We start from the raw sequence: 20,688 nt of genomic DNA, 5'->3' as shown, positions 1-20,688 counted from the left end.
AAAATAGTATCATGTGTTTATATATATATATATAATAGTATCATGTGTTTTATATATATAATAGATTTTAAAGAATATATGTTCATATATACTCACATATAAAAACATGGCATAGAAAGTAAGTCAAAAGAGAAAGAATGAATTATATATTGTTCAAATTACTGATTATAAAAACTGACTATCCAGAGGACAAAGAGACTCATAGTATCCCTAAAAAAATTTTTTTAATGAGTCAAAATATGGAAATAAGTTTACAGTATATTTTTAGATACAAAAGAAAATCACCACACTATATTCATTGAATATTCCCATTTTGTGAATGTGTAGATGTGTGTAATGTAATATATGCAAAGAACACTTGATAACATATGATAGAGGCAATACAGATTAAGAGTAGATGCTAGGTAGCAGCTTGGGATCATAAGTAATAGTCATACTAGAAAATGTTAGGATCACACTCATTATAGTTTGCAGGATGAGTGAGTTCATACACAAAAAGCACTTAAAATTTTACCTGGCTATTGTTTTTTTTATTAATTATTATTCCTATAATAAATGCTAAACTATTAAGATTAGTATTATTTAGTGGGGTTATGCATATTTTTATTGCTTCATTTTTCTAGAATGCTCATATATTGCTTTTAATTTTAAAAAGTGACAAATGCAAAAAAAAAATGAAACAAAAAAGAGCAGATTGTGCTAATATTTATGTGCTCTTTAGCTAGAGAGGCACTTTCCTAGCATAACAGGCTCAGATATGTTAAAGCATCAATTATTATTTTGGCTCAAGTCATTTCCTAGTAAGCATTATTGATAAGTTCAAGAACTATCAAGTAGAAGTATATATTAAGCTTACATTTGACAGAGCCAATTCTTTCCGTTCTCAATTTTAGGATATGAGATTAATGTCAAAAGGGCATGTTTTATGTTTACATTGTTGCAATCTTAGAATAAAGTGCTAAGCATGACAGAAAGAAAAGAATGTTCTAGGATTAAAGCTCCAAGGACAGATTGAATGCACTCTGGTAATAGAGGCACAGGGCAGTAACCAAAATTCATTGTTTCCATAGACCCAACCCAGGCCAAAAGGCCCTTCAAAGCAGGAACCCTGAATGTTTAGAGTACAAAGAAGCAGTTCCTACAGATATACAACACTTTCCTGGATGAACTCAGTCCTGCATTCTTCTGTCTGCTACCTACTAATCCAAATCTTGTACTCTAAATTAGCATTATACCAATGCCTCTTCCATACTGCACTTAATATGTTTGAAGCTCATTATTGTGGCCCCTTAAGTCTTCTCTAAGCTAAAATCCCAATTCCCCTGACTAGTCCTCACGTGACACACTTTGTAAATAAGTCACCTAATTTATATCTGAAGCCAGTATCATCTTATTTCAATATCCCTCTGCAAATATCACACCTAAGTTGAATTCATAACCCAAGTTAAATGTCTACCTTCCATGAATCAATCACCCTGTTCATATCAACAGAACAGAAGACCCTCCATCATTGCTCCTAGCAGTCGTGTGACATCTGTGACTTCAAAAGTACTTTTAAGTAAGATTTCCCCATCCTAAAACATGTAATTTTCAGAATAAAAAAGAACAGTCTACTTTTAAAATATTTATGTTTGTTTGCTCATTATTCTAACCTTTCAAAATCACTTTGAATCCCAATTCTTCTTTCCAACTCATTAGGCATGCTTCCCAGCTTTTGATTTTAAAAAAAAAAATTGGATAGCCTTCTCAAAAGGAAAGTATTGGTTTAAAATGGTAGTAGTAAAACATTTACAGGACAGAGATTAGATAATAAGGCTAAAAATACTGCATTGGCAAATTTCCTCCAGCTTAGCATCAATTCCTTAAATTAATAACCTCAGTGTACATTTGTTTAAAAAGCCAAGAATCTGCCCAGTATCCCACCATTGATCACAAATTTCTATATCTTGACCATATGGATATGAGACCAATACAAATGCCTTGCTGAATATGAGAAAAACCATGTCTATATCATACTCCAGATTTACTGGTGCCCTCCCCATCAACCTCTAGCAAGTTCCTATGCTAATTAATCACACTCCACTAGCTGTGCCTCCTCAGTATCATCAAATGCTTCTCACTCTGCTTGCTCCTTAAATGCTGGCATTTCCCTAAGCACCCTCCTCAATACACTGCTCTTGCTATGTGCTCACAGCCTAGGTGATCTCGTCAACACCCATAGCTTTAATTGCCTCTCGTGAACTCATGGCTCCCAAGCTGTCCCAGCTGCATTCCTGTACCTCTAACTGTCTCCAGGAGACCATATTTTAAGTGTCCCATGGGCATTTAAAACTCTGAATGTGCAACACTGAACTCATTCCACTTTTGCCCAGCTTCTTCCTACCTAGAAGTCATGGGAGACTGAAATTTATCACTCAGTCACAGACTCCTAAAGATGGGATCTCTTTAATAGCTGTCAAATCCATCTCCTCCCACCTTCTCCATTTGCTGAGCTCTGGGTTTTCATTTGTCTGCTGCTTCTCCCATAAGGAGAATAAAACAGTCGCCTAACTGATCTTCCTGCCTTAAATATAATACCCTTTTTATCTTCCTCTACTCTCAGAAACAACAATCTTTCTGCCTTCCAAACCCCTCAGTCTCTGCCTTCCTCTTCACCTAGGCACCTCTTGCCACTCCCACCCACATGCCATTCATACTGGCCCTTGAACTGGTCATATTATTTAGTTCCTTTCTACTGTTGCACACCTTTATCTTCAACTGCCATATGTGGGCTGCTGCATATCCTATAAAGCACTTCTGAAAATCCTTCAAAATTGAGTTGAAACATCACTTGTGCTGCAGAGCTCCTTAGTTTGATTCATTTGCTCCTTCTGTGGTTCTTTACAACCCTGTGCACAACTTCATATCTGCATTTAATAACCATCTGTCCCATAATCACATATTTTGAGTTTTTCTATGAGAAATATATGATATGAACTTATTAAATGCTAGATAGGCAAATAAACATATGACCACTGAAAAAGAAATAACAAAGAATGAAATAGTTCTACTTTGAAATTTCAAAAACACACTTATAGAAAAAAATGCCAACCCAAATCCAAAATTTCTTAGACACCCTGCAATGGCTTCAACATTTTTCTCACCCAAATACACGAAAAATTTCATATATTTCAGAAATTTAATAAGGTACTATGTACCAAATATTTATTTTTAAAAGATTAGAATATTTTTAATGTCAATTTGATATGTTAAGGAATATAATTCCATATTATTGTATAGTCTAAATAAATAATTGCTTTTTCTAGGATTTATATATCTCAAAACAACTAGAAGAAAAATCTAAGGAATATTTTCAGTGCACATATGTTATCTGTACTATAAAATAAGAGCCACATAATAAGAAAAACAAAAATACCTAAGTAAAAATTCTATAAAAGGGAAATATGAAAAACTAAGTGACATTTCTCTAAGCACACTAACAAGTGATTACATTACAATGACATAGCATTTTCTACCATCAAATTAGTAAAAAAGTAACAGTTTTCAATATTGGCTAGGCTATAGTTTATATCCTCCAGAGTAAGGCTATCATTCATATCCAGCAGAAATCTTAAATCTTAGTAATCTTAGATCTATCTTAATAAATCTTAGTAATCTATTTCGATAATTAGAAACCCAGATAATTGGGGAGGGGGATGTTACTGGGGACTGAACTCAGGGGCACTCAACCACTGAACCACATCCCCAGCCCTATTTTGTATTTTATTTAGAGACAGGGTCTCACTGAGTTGCTTAGTGCCTCACTTTTTCTGAGGCTGGCTTTGAACTTACAATCCTCCTGCCTCAGCCTCCAGAGCCACTGGAATTACAGGCAGGCACCACCACACAGAAACTCAGGTAATTTTTCACATTGCTATTTATTGTAAACATCTTATACTACAATTAAAAACAACCTACTTATCAAAAATTAAATTTATTCACACACACACACACACATACAAACATACATACATATAGTACCAGGCACTGTCCAAGTGTGTGTGTGTGTGGGGGGGGGTGTGTGTGTGTGTGTTTGTGTTTACACATACATAAGCATTTTATGGAGCTTACAATTACTGAGAGAGGGAGGAGTCATAAATAGTATAAGTGATTCAAATATATTTTATTATGGATACTGAAAGTGCTACAGAGAAAACTAAAAGCATGAAATGGATGGAGAGAGAAAGGGGGTGGGATTTTAAACAGGTGGCTAAGGAAAGCCTGACTGAGAAGGTAATGATTGAATAGAAACCTGAAGTACATGATGAAAAAAGCCTCCTACAATACCTGAGGGAAGAGTGTTCCAGGTAGAAGAAAGAGACAATAGAAAATATGTTATATGAGAAAAGAGCTCATATAACATTTTCTAGAAAGAGCAAGGAGACCAGGGTAGGTTAAGCAGAGTGAAAAATAGGAGGCACTTCTGTTTAAAGGTGCTTCCCAAAATTCATGCATTAGAAACTTAATCCCTAATGCGGTGTTCTGGAGGTGGGGCCTAAACAGGAGGCATCCAGGTCATGAAGGCTCCACTCTATGAAGGGACGATGCTATTATCACAGGAATGAGTTTGTTGTGAAAGGGAAAGTTCAGGCCCCTCTTGCTCATTCTTGCTCTCTCTTACCACTTCACCTTCAGTGGTACAGCAAGAGGCCTTCACCAGATGCAGCTCTTTGGTTTTCAACTTCTTCACCCCCAGAACTGTTAGCCAAACATTTTATTTATTATAAATCAACCCATCTGTAATATTCTGATGTAGCAGGACAAAACAGAGTAAGACAGGGAGAGTGATAATAGGTAATATTCAAGGCTTCAAGAAGGCCCAAAGGACCACCATCAGAGCTGTGATTCTGAATGAAGTCTTATAAGGGTTTCAAGCTGAAGAGTAACATGATCTTACATAGGTTTCAAGCTGAAGAGTAACATGATCTTACATAGGTTTTAATGTGATCTCTTGGCTGTACTGAACCATCAAAATGGGAAGTTATCACAAAAGCTCAAGTAAAATATGATAGTGTTGTAATCCAGAAGTCACAGGCAAAGTGGTACAAGTCCCCAATCTATCTATTTTAAAGCACAGACAAGAGAAACTGCTAATAGGTTGGATGCAAGATACTGAAGACAAACAAGTAGATGGAGCCTCAAGGGAGCTACACCTAAATAAAATAGGGAGGAGTTGCACCTAAATAAAATAGGGAAATTCTGAGTAGGTTTGGAGCAAGTATTAGGAACTCAGTTCGGGAATATGAGATTTGAGCTACCTATCCAAGTGTTAAAAGGCTATGTTTGATAGGAATCCAGGGATGGTCCACACAGGAGATGTAAATTTGGGAGCTATCCACAAGTCAGTGTTATTTAAATCCAAGAGGCTGAGTGACATCGCCAATAGTGTGAGAATGACAGAAAAGATGGAAAGGCCAAGGATTGAGCCCTGAAATGTGCCCATGGAAAGAAGTCAGGGAGACAAGGAGGCCCTTCAAAGACTAAAAGGGATGATAATGGGGTAAGAGAAAAACCAGGAGTATTGTTTGCCTGAAACCAAGTGAACATTTTAGTGAAGACAGGGCAATTTACTCACAACTTTTATAGTTAGGAAAGAGTACTCCTAAAGAATACTTTGGTAAATAAAAAATTAGTCTACCTATATTCTCTCTTTCTTTCACTCTTCAACCCAATACCATAGAAACATTGCTCTTCACTTATGAGAACTATAACCAATATTACCCATTGCACTGGAATTCATAAAGAATTTTCAAATGCATTAGCTTGATCCTCACAGCAACTCTAACATAGAAGAGGTAGGATTTATTATCTGCATTTTCAGCAAAGAAAGATACAGAAAGGTTGATGTGCTCAAAGGCGCATAGACCAGCGGCAAGACTCAGGTTTGAATCAGGTTCTTTAATTATTATCAATACTGCTTATAGTCCATCAAAAGACACTTGCATCAGGGAAAAAATGTAAACACACACACATACACACACACACACACACACGCACACACACACGCACGCACCTGTAAGTAGCAAACACTGGAAAATATTTATCAAGAAGACTGCCCATCCTCTCTTAATATTACTAGGTATTTCTATTCTAATACATTTCTAGGGAAAGATATTTATTGATTTCCATGATTGCTGCTTCTATCAGCCTGTGAACTCCTACAGCTTAGTAACGAAATCCTCTGCGTCTTATTTTAAGTGTTTTGCATGGATACTGGTATATAGAAGGTAACACAGAAACACTGGCTGAGGTTCTTCATAAGAACAGGAGAGGTCTGGGGTTGTGGCGCAGTGGTGGAGTCTGGCCTAGCACATATGAGGAACTGGGTTTAATACACAGCACCAAATAAAAATGAATAAATAAAATATAGATATTGTGTTCATCTACAACTAAAAGAATTTTTTTTAAATAAAGGAGATCTCATGGTCCACTTGATGTAATTACTTAACAAATTTCTAAGATGCCCTGCAGAAGCCGGAAATCAGGTGGGTGACAATTTAAGGAATTCTAGCAATGAAACAGCTCCCTGGGTTTCAGGCCACTAAACTATGTATCTTTATTCAGTGGTCCTTCTACTTCAGAGTGAAGCATATACCAGATGAGCTGCTTGTAATACAGAATGCTGGGTCTCAACCCCAGAGTTTCTGTTTCAGAACGTTGTGTGCAGAGCCCACGAATTTGCATTTTTGATAATCTGGGGGTAATTTTGACTCTACTGATCCTCCACACTTTCAGAATCAATGACCTAGAAAAGAGCCTATAAGAGCAAAGCTTTGAGTAAGGGTAACACATAGTATCTTCAAATCCAAAGTTGTAAACTAAGAATAAATTTCAGTATATTCTGATCCCTGGGTATCTATTTCAGAGTCTTAAATCTGGTTCAATTGAGAGAAGTACAAATTATGATTAAATGTACCATAAAGATCAATTCCTTCATATAGCTGAAAAATCATAAACCAACTACTTACTGCAATTTTAAGGCAATGATTAGTTCTTCCAGAGAAGAAGACCTGTGTTTTTACTTAGTTTTAAAACTCTTAAAGTGCCTTAAACAAAAATATATGGAGCTGGGTGCAGTGGCACATGCCTGTAATCCCTACGGCCCTAGAAGCTGAGGTAGAAGGATCGAAAGATCATAGCCAGCCTTAGCAAACCTAATGAGGCCCTAAGCAATGTAATGAGACCCTGTTTTTAAATAAAACATAAAAAGGTCTGGGGAATGTGGCTCCATGGTTAAGCACCCTTGTGTTCAATCCCTGGTACCAAATACACACACACACATACATATGAAGGTATGTATGTGTGTGTGTGTATATGTGTGTATATATACTATACATATTTGGGGAAAACAATGTATGTGTGTTCAAAGTCTCTGGTGAAATACATGGTATCTCTGTGTGATTTTTAAAATTGTGCCCCCTTTGGGATATGAATTGGAACAAGGTACCCCTTCCTCTCAATGAATGCTGGCCTATGCCAGGGCAGATGGCTGGGCACACCGAGCCCTGAATGGTTTCTAGTTCCTCCTTCCTCTCAGCTGTGTGCCCTTATACAGAACACAATTCACCAATCCATACAGGGTGACCCTATGTATATGCAACACTGTAGGACAGTATATGGATGCCAAAGAGTAAATCAAATGTTCTGACTAAAATTCAGATAAGAAAAAAGATCTATTGCCTTTTGTAGTTCAGGAAGAGTTAAGGGAGGGTCTTGGAATTGATCTAGGCCAGGAGGCTTCTTCTGTCTGAGAAGCTCTCTCACCATCAGCAATGACCTTCATACAATAAACTCCTATTCATCCTTTGGGTATTAGCTTTTCCAGAGGAATCTCTGGTCTCTTACCCCAACTAGGGTGGCTACACTCCCACTGCACACAGTGATTTTTTTGTTATTGTGCTTGCAAATGTAAATACAGGATATGTGGGCTTGTTTTTAATCTGCCAAGAGATTACAAAGCTCTATGTGGGCAGGGCCTGTGTGTGTGTGTGTGTGTGTGTGTGTGTGTGTGTGTGTGTGTGTGTTATTTTAGTATCCATACCTGGTACATAATTACATAACAAATATGTATTGAATACTAAAATACTATATATAACATATTCAGAAAGACAAAAGAGAATTATGCATGGTTTCTTCAAAGGGAATTAAAAGGCAACCAAAATTTCACTTGTATTTTCTAACAATAAAGAATAAAAACCAAGACATTGCTGAAGAATACACTGTGAAAGGAAAGCGTGCCACTCTGTACTATGTTCTGCTATTTCCATCCCCTGTGCTAAAATATGACACTTCACAGATCTGTCAACTCTTAGTTTTACATTGTAAATATTGATGGTGTGAATACTTGCTCACATTTGCCTAAAACATGAGAAATGGTTCTGAGCATAAGAACTCAAAATGGAAAATTCACCTCCACAGGGTAACAGGCAAGATTAATTATGTTAACTGCTTAAAAACAGAAGCAGAGTCCTAACTCCTTCAGTGACAGTATGACTCTAGAATTTCTGTCACCTTTCCCCATAGCCCATGACTTACAGGGATTTCCTGCACAAAGGATATTTCTCAACTGTTTTGAGGAATAGTGTGGAATAGAAAACATGGCCATTTATCATCCTTCTGATTTATGTAGACTTAGAAGCCCCACTATCTTACCAAATCTAGGGAGGCCATGTAACACAATTCTACCCTATCTCCATGGCCTTACCTCCCATTAATGTTAACTCATCTCCTCTACCCCCCAGGAATTATTCTGGCACAAAGTACCAGAGACATAATTGGCAAATTCAATCTTCTCTTTCCAGTCCTCATTTTATCAGGAATTCTTTGGGCAACTGACACAAAACCAGCCCTTTCTTCTTCAAAGCTGTTCTCCTTTACCTCAAAACTTCATCCTGTCATATTTCTTCCTTTCTAGTCATTGCCTTTGCATTTCCTCAATTTCTGTTTTCTTTAACATTAGCCAAAAATCAAGTCCTATCTTTGACCTTTGTTCTCCCTGGATGATTTGGATTTCTGCTAACACAGTAGTTTCAGTGCACCTTCCCATCAAGTGATTCTGAGATCTCTGCACCAGTCCAGACCATGCTCTGCTCCGGAGCAACAGGGCCTGACACCCTAATTGCTGATTGAACCACTCAAAGTCACACTCTCCAGAAGGAAGTTCCTTATCTCATCTCCCTCATACTGGATCACCTGGAGGTTAGAAGCAACTTTCTCTAATCATGCCAGAGTATCTTACTCCTTCAATCTTATATCCATTTACTGTCAATTCTATCTCCTAAATTAAGCCCTCTTACCCCCCTTCATTGCTACTCCCTAATTGAGGATCTGCCATTCTTTACCTGAACTATTACAATCACCTCCTAAGAAGTCACACCTCTTCCTATTTCCTCCGTTCTAATGGGGCCTCCATACCATTGCCAAACTAAAGCATGTTACTCCTGCTTTTTAAATCCTTACCTACCAAATGAAGATCAGCTTCTCAGCATAATAAAAGGTCCCTTGGGATCAGCTCCTGCCTGCCTCTCAGATTCATTTTCATTAAGCTTCTCATTGTACACTGTACTCCAGTGATAACCAATTATAACACAAAGCAGTTTTGTACTTCTGTCCTTTTTCAGTCTATGCTCTATATGGAAACAGCTTTCCCCAAACCAGAACACACCTGAACCTTGTCTTTTGGCAAATTCCTACTCATTTTTCATGCGTCATTCGCTTCCTCTGTAGAAAGTGTGAGTAGGATCTTTTTTGATCCTCCCCAGGAGATTTGACTGCCCCTCTCCTCTTTTGTGGCACCAAATCCCTTAATTGCAGTTGTTCATTTACATATCTGTCTCATCCTTACCTATGCATATTTTTTGTGTGTGTGATTTTACATCATGACATTTTGCTTGCAATACAGTATAAGCAGAATAAATATTTGTGAAATAAAAAACTGTTGGAAAGTCATCATTCAATAAAGATTCAAACAGACCAGCAGAATCACATTATGCAAGATTTTAGAGCAGTGAACTAAGAATCAGCTATCACGTGATTTAATTTACCAAATTTAAATAATGCATACATAATCCACTTAGTTCTGTTCTTTTTCCTCTCATGTACTCTATCTTTTAATACCCTACTCCAACTCTGAATCATCTTCTGGCCTTTTTATTTTTTTCTTCTGGCAGCCCAATTAAGTCCTTTTATTCACTGAGTCAAAAATCCCATTTCAATTCTCAGATAGACCTATCCTCTGAACCTTTGAAGGCTCGCTGTAGACCCTTGCTGAAATAATAGCATCTAGCTCTGCTAATCTAACAATAAAGAACTCTTATATTTACATAGATGTTTTCCTTTAATATATTAATCTCATCCTCACAATAAAGTAAGTAGGTCATTTTGTATTACTTTTATTTTACAATTGAAAAACAGATACCCAGAAAATACCTTCTGTAAATTCCTCCATATGAAAGCTCAAGTACTTCTGATGTATGGTCCTTTTTTTCTTTGAATACCAATTACCAAAGTCACATCCCATTCTTGTTCTTTATCTGCTGGTACATTGACTTTACATTTTTTTTCTCTCTTCCAAACTATCACTTCCTGTTTGTGCCTATACTTCCATCCTGTTGATTTGATCACCAGCTGAACATTCCAAAGCAATCATATTTTTCTCTCCTTTTCAACTCCATAATCCAAGGACACTGATAAAGGAAGCTGATTTTTTTTTAATGAATTTCACCCCAGAGTCCAATCCTTTGCAAGAGTTTAAGTGAAACTTTTACTCATACCCAGTTGTCTTTTTGAAGGGCCTTTTTCTGCTCTCAGGCAATCATCACTAGATTACTCCCAGGCCAATTTTCTGTGCTCCCTTTCCTTTCATTGCTCTTCTCTACAACTAGGCAAAGAAACTGCTAGACTTTGTAACTTAGGTAAGCAGGAGTACTTTTATAAATGATGATGAGACAAACAAGGTTTAGAATGACCTCCAGATTTTTCCATACTCCTCAACATGCTCTCAAATCAAGAGTTGGCTTTAGTTTCCATCCTCAAAACCTCTCACTTTAACTGGTCTTACTCTCTTCCCCACCTCATAGCCCTATCCTTTGTATCCAGCTTTCACTTCCTCTAATATTAACAAAGAGTGCAAAGGGACAAACTCGCAGCAGTGACACACAGCAGTTACTGTAACTGTCTCTTTGTTCACAGGAGTTGGGCCCACACTTCCACAGCTGTATATCAGAAGAAAGCACTAAGCTCAAGGGCATGCCCCTCCAAATAACCTTACCCTTAAAGCCTGAAAATCCCTTGCCTTCCGTGCTTTACTCTTGCCACAATGAAACAATAAAACAATAAAACAATGCCACAGTGAAACAATAAAGTTTGCATATTAGCTCAGCTGGTAAGACTAGGGAAAAGCAGATATTGTCCCTGGAAGGCCACTAGGCCTTTTCTATTTCCAAAGGAACTCAATTCACAGTTAATGATCTTATAATTCTGTTAGTCATCAAGAGGAATATAAATGGAACTGTGACCATTTCTAAAAACACAGCTAGCCACAAGCAGGCTCAGTAGCATCCTCCTGTACATTTTACTATTCCTATTGTCAGAAGGAAAAGTCAAATTTGAGAGCTAAAAGGATAAATCACAGGCAATTTCTAAAACCAATAAAAAGCTGGGATTGACTTAACAAGGCCTTCCTGAGCCTTCTATCATCTCCCTACTTCTCTTTCCATGCTTCTGCCTTGGGTTGTAGACTTATACTCTGTTCCGACTGGGTACATGTGTATAGAACATTTGCTCATCTCAAGGATTAGTCTGGTTGTAGTGACCAAAGTATATCCTCTACTGCCCTTGACCTTCACCTATTTTGAACAGATTCTTCATTACTTAAGAATTAATGTTACAAGAAGCTTGAAGACTTTTCACTTCAGAAAACACACATTCTGCATATTGGGACTGATGGGTGTTGGAGGATGGGGGTAAAGGATAAAGTTTCTACTGTCACAACTGCTCAAACTGAAGATGTCCAAGGAGCACTCTCCGTAGAAACCTGGAAGAATGGATTATTCTCAGGTGATAAAGTTGTGGAATACATATTAAACTAATTATACTAAAAACTCTGAAATTAAATACAGCTGTTTATTGAGAGCATGCCCTGATTTCCCCTATCACAACACTTCTGTGTCTTCCCACACAAGCCTTTGATCTAATTCTCTTTCATTTCAGGCTGTCCTGGGACTTGTATTATGAGAAAGGAAGCTGAAAATCCATGGATGATGGTGATGTCAAGAATGCAGATCCTCTCTCAATCAAACCTGTGTAAAATTCAGAAGTTATAACAATCTACACAAGAAATAAGCTCTGGGCTTTCTTCCCAGAGGGGATATTGGCTAACTTATTTTTGCTGCTTAAGTTCAAATGCCCCATCACCCTGATTCCTAGCAATCTTCCTAAAAACAGGACCCACCTCTCATATCCTCTTCAATGTAATCATTCAAAGTAGGTCAGAAATGTTGCTTCCTTCCCCTCATTGATTTTTATTAAGAGGATGCACTTTCTAGAACATTTAAATGATAAACACCTAATACAAGTACCAAACGATGACACCCCCTGTAAATTTTTGGTACACTAAGTCATGTTCCCCTAAAACCTAGAGGAAATCTCATCACCCATAAATTATCCTTCTTGGATGTAAATTCACAATAATCTCAATCTATAAAATGCACAGCTGCACAGCTTCAGCCAGGTGATTAAGCACCTCCCAAAAGGAGCATATTCACTCTGTCTTTTCTAATTTTCTACATCACCAGCCCGCCTCTTCTCCAAGTATACTCTTTTTTTTTTCCTAACCAATTTATATCCATATTTTGCCAGAAGAATGCCAAATGACACTACACACAGGCTTAGCAGTTCCCCAGGGCCTTATCAGGAAGGTGAGCACAGGGAAGTAAGACGAAAACCTTTGTAGACACTTGGGAGTGGAGAAAAGGGGGAGGCGCGGGAAACCCTCCTGAGTCTGTATCTGGGTCTCAGGAAAAACTGTAATGAGATAGTTCTCCAATTCTCACTGGCGGGGCTTCCCCAGTCTCCTCCCCTTGTCGAAACGTCTCCCTCGACCCCAAGTCCTCAAACCTGACCCTCCAAAAGAGGGCACCGCAAAGTCCTTCAGAGCCGACCCCCCCGCCGCAGCCGCCCCCGAAAAAAATAAGCGCGAACAGAAAACATCACCAGATAGGCATCAAAGCCACACACCCTCTCCAGGCCAGCTACCAGGGGCGGTCAACTTCATCCCTTGAAACAAAACGAAAACCCTGTCCTCCAACAAGGAAAAAGGTGACGAAGGCAAATGAAGAAATAAACAGTCAACCCCTCCCCCGCCCTCTCGGCAAACTCCAGGTAAGGGACCAGGTGCTGCTCACCTCCTGGCAAGGAGGAAGCGGGCGGCTGGAGGAGGAGGAGGAGGAGGAGGGCAAGTCCCCAGCCCAGGCCGCCTGACAGCCGGCGAAAACCCAGCAGCAAATCCAGGCGAGGCTCCAGGGCGGCGCGCGCCCGCGGCGGGGCATCCCCGCCGGCCGCCCCCGGCCCCCGCCCCGCTCCTGCAGCAGGGCGAGCAGCAGCATCTCCGTCCCGCGGTGGTCGGCCGGCGGACAGGAAGGCAGCCTCCCCAGGTGGGGCGGCAGCTCCGGTTCCCTGGCTGCGAGGAGGGTGCGCTCCCTGGGCTCCGCGCTCGCTCGCCCCTGTCAGTGCGCCTGCTGACAGCTCCGCTGCGCTGGCTGCCCGGGCAGCTGGCGCCGGTGCTCCCGTCACGCCGGAGGGAGGGACCGCGGGACGCGGGCGCGGCGCGGGGGCGGGACGCGGGGCGGGGACGCGGGCGCCGGGGAGCAGGTGGCGCGGGCAGGGGCTAAGGCCCAGCGCCGCTTGCCTGGAGGGGATGCCCTGCCGCCGGAGCGGGGAGCTTCGTTGCAAGACAGAGGATGAGACAGGCCGGTGACCCCCGGAGTGTTTCCTATATCTTGGTCCCCACGGAGCAGCAGTAGGGACGCTCCAGGGATGAAGCCCGAGTAATACAGGTCATCAGGACATTATTTTCATACAGCGGGTCTTTAAAATCTCCCCAGTCATGCACACAGAGAGAAGTAACCTAGGGACGCACTTGAAAGACCCATGTGGGCCAGCCTTGGATCCAATTTCTAGGTGATTAGGGTTTGTAGGAAATGGCGGGTAGGACAGAGGACTGAGGTAAAAGATGTAGTGTGTGATTCCGTTTCTCGCCTATTTAGTGAAAATAATAACAATACTGGAGAGTTGTTATAAGTGTTAAATAAGTTGATGCACATAAAGCACTTAGAAGAGTGCCTGGAACATAGTAGATGTGATAAGTACTAATAATAATAGTAATCCTAATTATTGCTGATACTGGTGTTATTTTCCCCGGGATGTGTAACCTTGGGCAAGTAAGCCGTTTTGTTTCTGGAGAAAGCAGCTTCTCCTGTAGAAAGACTGGGGTAACTGAACTAGGTAGTGGGAACCAAGTGTGAACATGATGGACAGACCTTGGTAGCTGGGATCTCCAGGGTGCCTTCTCGGTCTAAAATTCTGTGAATGAGTTAGTTATCCTGTTCAAAAAGAAGCCCAAATTTTTGACAATTGATTACCTGAAGAAATCTACCTGTCACACAAAACATAAATTGACCTGATTCTGTCTGCAGCCTTCTCTCTAATATCAGCTTAATAAACATTTTCAAGTGAAACACTCTCTATATACATATGTGTATGTTCAGATATATAGGGAGAGAGAAAAATAAATATACCTAGATGTAGGTATAAACATATAGTTATAAATATGTAGATATATAGTGCAAAATATATGTGATGCATATGTATTCTGTTTATTGTAAACATTTTGGAAAATACTAAAGAATATTAGGAAGAATATAAAAATCACCATGGATCCCACTACCCAAAGAAGACGCCACTATTATTAATGGTATTAATATTTGTAGATATTTCCTTCTTGTTTTATTAACTCTGTGTGTACTCCAAAATTGGAATAATAATTTGTAAATAATTTTGCTTATACTTTTTACTTAAAAACGTGAGTACTTTCTCAAGTGATTAAAGTCTCCAACAATACAATTTTAATAATTGCATAATATCTTCTACTTTTTGGAAATATATAATTTACTATTGGCTATTAGGCATTGTTTCTCAAGTATTCAATGTTATAAATAATTCTAGAATGAATGTCCTTAATACATAAACTATGTGCATATTTTTAAACTTTCTTTTTTTCATATTTTTCAATTTTTCGTGATACTTTTCCAGAATTGATATCATTAGTTCATAGGGTATGTACATTTTTAAAGTTTTTCATGAACAATGCATAAATTCTCTCCAAAACAATACTATCAACTGTTCCCAGTAGTTTATGAGTATTTATGTCACATCACATTAGATTATGATACTTTAAATATCTGCCATTTTGGTAGAAGAGAAATATGCTCTTATTAGTATTTTTAAATGTATTTTTATTATTAGTGATTATGTTAACTTTCTGGCACTGTGACAAAATACTTCAGAACATCTACTTAAAGGAGGAAAAATTTATTTGGGGTCCAGTTTTAGAGGTTGTACACCATGAGCAGCTACCTCCATTGCTTTGGGCCTGAAGCAAGGAGGGATATCATGGCAGGAAGGGTGAGGCAGAACAAAACTGTTCATCCAGGGTTATCAGGAAGGAGAGAGAGAGAGAGAGAGAGAGAGAGAGAGAGAGAGAGAGAGAGAGAGAGAGAGAAACTGTGGAGGGGGCAAAAAACAAGATATACCCTTCCAGGGCACATTCCCAGTTACTGCTTCCTCTGACTAGGCTCCACAATATCCATTCAATCATGAACCCATCAATGGGTTAATCCATTCATGAGTCAAAGCCCTCATAATACAATCACTACCCTTAAACCCCACCTTTAAACCTTGCTGCATTGGGGATCAAGCCTTCAACACATGAGACTTTAAGGGACATTCCAGATCCAAACCATGACAGTGATACTGAATAACCTTTAATATATGTTTACTGACTACTTGTATCTATTTGTATCTCATGTCAGCATGTATAAACTTTTTGTTGGTACTCTGGCCATTTTTGAATCAAAGTTTTGTCTTTTTTATTGATTTGTAAGCAATCCTTATAAGTTTTATGCATGTTTTCCAAATATGTCAAAAGCATTTTCCTCAGTTTATAATCTTTATTTTAATATACTTTCTGGTAACCTTTCCTGAAGAAGACTTCATTTTTATGTTCTTAAATATAGTGACATTTCCTTTTGTAATTTTTTCCTTTATTTTACATTTATAAGTACCTGGACCTCTACAAAATCATACAGATGCCTATATCTTCTTCCTTTGTCATTTTCTTTATGTATTATTTTTATTCTTTACTTCATTGGAAATTTACATGAGTCAAATTATGCTATTATTTTGGAACATAACTACCAACATAACTAATGAATTGAAGACATTTTCTTCCCTTGTAAAAATTAAGGTCATCTTAAGTCAGTGTACCTAGGTTAAATGATAATTACAGATTTTCCTAAGTAGGTCAATTTGTAACTCACAAATAATTTTCTCTTACTGATGTCACCTATAGAAAAAAAAATCTTAACTTTAGGTAATTAAAATCAGCATACAGAGAAAACAAATTCCCCCCAAAACTCTAAAGTCTTCTTGAAACTATTATTTTATAATCTAACAGCAGATTATTCAAATAGTTGGTGGTTAACCAATAATTTACTCCTAAAAGTCTAGTTTCTTTAAATATGTTTTAATAAAAAATTCCTAATGGAATTCTTTGGGAGAGTTTTTAACTATGAAGATTTAAACACTTTAAAGGCACTAGATGATCATCAATTTTCTTTTTTGCAGGGTGTATCTGAAAATTGAGCTTAACTTTGTTAAAAAATCAACAAAACCTTAGCTAATATGATGCTATACTTGTAAGTTTGTTTTATTTCTTTTAAAATTTAAAGCTGATTGCTTTAAGTTTATAAATAAGTTTATATATAACCCCAAATTTTTAAAGATTGGCTAAGCACAAAGTTAGGAAAATAATCTAAATAAGTTCAAGTAACAAAATTCTAAAAAAAAAATAAATTGTATAAAGTCAGAATGAAGACATTAATATAAAGTATTTCTACATTAAATTAGCAAAAATGTAATAATTATGGAAAATGTGTATTATAGATTACACATGTATGAGAACACGTATTTCTGGAGAACAATTTGACAACATATTAAAATGTTTATGCCTTAACCTAGTAATTTTTACTTACAGGAGTCCAAGGAACCAGTAAATAATGAAAACAAAGGTACTAAATAGGAATACTCACTATTGGTGCTCGCCTGTAATCCCAGCCTCTTGGTAGGCTGAGGCTGGAGAATTGCGGGTTCAAAGCCAGCCTCAACAAAGGTGAGGTGTTAAAACAACTCAGTGAGAAGCCTGTCTCTAAATAAAATACAAAATAGGGCTGGGGATGTGACTCAGTGGTAGAGTGCCCCTGGGTTCCATCGCTGGTACCAAAAAAAAAAAAAAAAACTTAAGTGCCCCAAAAGACAAATGGCTAAATAAATTATGCTACTTCATGTGGGAGAAATACACAGATATTAAAAATTATGTTTTCCATAGAATATTAAATGAATTGAAGAAATGTGTTGATATAATAAAAGCCAGAAACAAATCTTAAGGAATATGGTGGTAAAGTGAAGACGTCAAGTGTGTTTTGTGAAAGGAATATGATTAGAATAAAATAAACCAAACTTGTTACAAAAATATATTCTCTACTAACTGATGGCAAAACAGATGTTTTTCTTTTAATTTTTACAGACACTCTGTTTTCACTTTTTCCATAATTATCATGTTCTTTTTATAATCATTAAAAATTACTGAAAATATTTGTGTTCTTTGATGTCAATCAATTCTACCTGATGAAACCATCAAAGTTGTATACTAAAACATAAGAACAAAGATGCACTTGTAACACAGTAAATGAAACGTAAATATCTAATAGTAGGAAAACAAGTAAATAATGCTACGTGATAAAAGAAAATCTTTAGATGAATGTAGCAGCATTTGAGCAAAGAAACCATTCATGAATCAGGCAGCATCCTGAAACAGTAAAGGTTCAGAGAATTCCACTCAGCAGCATGAGCAGGCTATATTAATAGAAAAGGAAGTGACTTTCAGAAATAGCCTGATTGGTTCTAGCTCTGCATTTGCCTTGTATAGTTTGTAGCCTTGATTGGCTGAAAAATGGGCTGCTATAATTAGCCAAGACTCATCTACTTGTTACAAAAATATATTCTCAAGTTAGGTTACAGTTTAGTACATAAGGAGGCAGCATTAAGCCAAATTTAATTTAATATGTTCAATCATATATTATCCCAACACAAAGAAATATTTTATGGAAGGTGTCTGTCAAATGGAAATGCTTAAGAAAATGCTTTCAGTAAAGTGGGGAAAATCAAGATACAAAATTTATGCAGAATAGCTATACTGAATATAATAAAAGTATAAAAACATGTGCAGATGGATATGAATCAATTTCAGGATAGCAATTTCCTAGAAGAGAATAAAGAAAAATGAGATTGGGAAGGAGTTAAAAACAAGGGGGTGGGGGGCATATCTGTACCTTTAATGCCTTATTTCTGGAAGGGAAGAAGGATGAAAGGGAGAAGGAGGAAAGAAGTGAGGATATATAAAAAAAAAAGTTGAAGCACACATGTTTTATTAGTTTGGGTAGCAATTACTATAATAGCTAACATTTGTTGAACACAGATGAACTAGTAGTACTTGTTCTACTAGAAGTACTAGCACTGTTCTGAAACCTTTTCAAGTACTACTTCATTTAACCCTTAAAACAACCCTTTAAGGTAGATGCTCTTATTATTCTCATTACGAGAAAACAAAGATGCAAATTCCTCAGGAAGAGACAGTGTGGATTTTCAAACACAGGTAGTTAGATTGTAGCATTCACCCACTTAAGAGTTTTATTGTCTTTTGTACTTTTCTTTATTTTTTAAAATGTTTAATAATTTAAATTATTGCATAGGATATGATCTTAACTAGGTTTACAAAGCCATATTGAGGGGCTGAGGTTATAACTCAGTTGGTAGAGCACTCGCCTAGCACGTGTAAGGCACTGGATTCTATACTCAGCACAACATAAAAATAAAATAAAGGGGTTGTATCCACATACTACAAAAAATTTAAAAATTTTTGAAAACAGTGAAAGGGCTTGAGATGGAGGTCAGTGGTAAGTGCATCATTAGTATGTGAAACCTCTGATTTCAATCCCTAGAAGACTGAGAAGATAGCTAAAATGATTAATAGGGGTATTTTCTGTGTAATATGAAGTAGGTAATTTTTGCCAATACTTTATTTTTTTTCTACACTTTCAGATTTTTTACAGAAAACATATTTGTTCAATTTTTTAAAATAAGAAAACTGGAGTACATTAAAAGTTAATATGGTACTTAAGCTATTTTTCCTATCATATTCTGAATTTTATACATCATTAATTTTTATTTCTAGGAAAAGAGGAATGGGGAACCCAGAAAGATAAATTGAGGGGATTTTAAAAGGAACAGAAGAGATTTTTTAAAAAATGGAAAACAGGTCATATGAGGAAAGGCTAAATCAGAGTGCCTTGATTTCCTTTCTCTTAAGTCCATGAAAGCCTTTTACCAGTGGAATGTATCTACCTTGCTCTCCACTTCCCTCAAGGATTAAAACAAAGTTATTTGTAGATAAAGAAGAAGTATTTACCTTGAATAGAGAGTTGAATCTGCTGTGAGAGTTTGTGGAACTATTCAAGGAAAATGTTGCATTAGGGTTCCCCTAAGAAACAGATCTAATAGAAACTAACAGAGGAGAGAGAAATGTAAGTAGACGTATGAGAATTGATTAACATTAATAATGGAGGTCAATAAGTCCTACAATTTGTCCTCTGCAAGCTGAAGATACAGAAAAGCCAGTGGTATGATTCAGCTCAAGATTGAAGGCCTTGAGCTGGGATGTTTCAGGGCAGGAGAAAATAAAGGAGAGAATTCACCTTTCCTCCACCTTTTTGTTCTATTCAGGCCTCCATAGACTGAATGATGTTCATCCACATTGGTGAGGATGGTGATCCAAATGCTAATCTCTTCCAGAAACTTTCTCACAGATACCTAGATATACTCAGCTGTCTGGGTATCCCTTGATCTAGTCAAGCTGACACATAAAATTTATAATTACAATGTGAGATCAGATAAACCTGTGTTTTAAATTGAAACTCCTCTCTTTCTGGCTGTGTGATCTCAAGAACATTACCTAATCACCCTTAGTTTCAATTTCTTCATCTGAAAACTAGAGCTAAAAATACCTGACATCATAAGTTGGTGTGCAATGAGTTCATGTACATAATGAGTTCATGTTCACAAAACATCTGCCATGGTTTTTCTTCAAGTGTAGTTCCTTCATTATATACACCTGTGTTTCTCCTCTGGTGTCCAACGACTCCCAAGATGCACAGTGTCTCCAGTGTCTTCTTAGACCAGGAGTTTTCTCTAAGAATTTTTATGGTTTTTTTTTTAACATTTTTTGGTGATAAGAAATTACACATATTAGGATACTTG

The 20,688-nt window shown here is 37.5% G+C and overlaps 1 protein-coding gene across 2 annotated transcripts in view; it reads right to left on the bottom strand.

Annotated features, from left to right (window-relative positions):
- Positions 1–13,839, bottom strand: part of Elapor2 (endosome-lysosome associated apoptosis and autophagy regulator family member 2) — a 159,357-nt gene extending 145,518 nt beyond the window's left edge. Inside the window, exon 1 of one of the 2 annotated variants that reach the window (XM_078040123.1) lies at positions 13,443–13,839. In XM_078040123.1, coding sequence (XP_077896249.1) covers positions 13,443–13,643 — 201 coding nt within the window. In that variant the 5' untranslated portion in view covers positions 13,644–13,839. The remainder of the gene's footprint in view (positions 1–13,442) is intronic. The other variant, XM_078040122.1, reaches the window with a different exon arrangement.
- Between the last annotated feature and the right edge of the window lie 6,849 nt (positions 13,840–20,688).

The sequence above is a fragment of the Ictidomys tridecemlineatus genome, chromosome 2, assembly GCF_052094955.1.
Source record: "Ictidomys tridecemlineatus isolate mIctTri1 chromosome 2, mIctTri1.hap1, whole genome shotgun sequence".
Taxonomy (NCBI): Eukaryota; Metazoa; Chordata; class Mammalia; order Rodentia; family Sciuridae; genus Ictidomys; species Ictidomys tridecemlineatus.
Note: the sequence above shows the minus strand (reverse complement) of the source record. Positions and strands in the feature narration are given on the sequence as shown.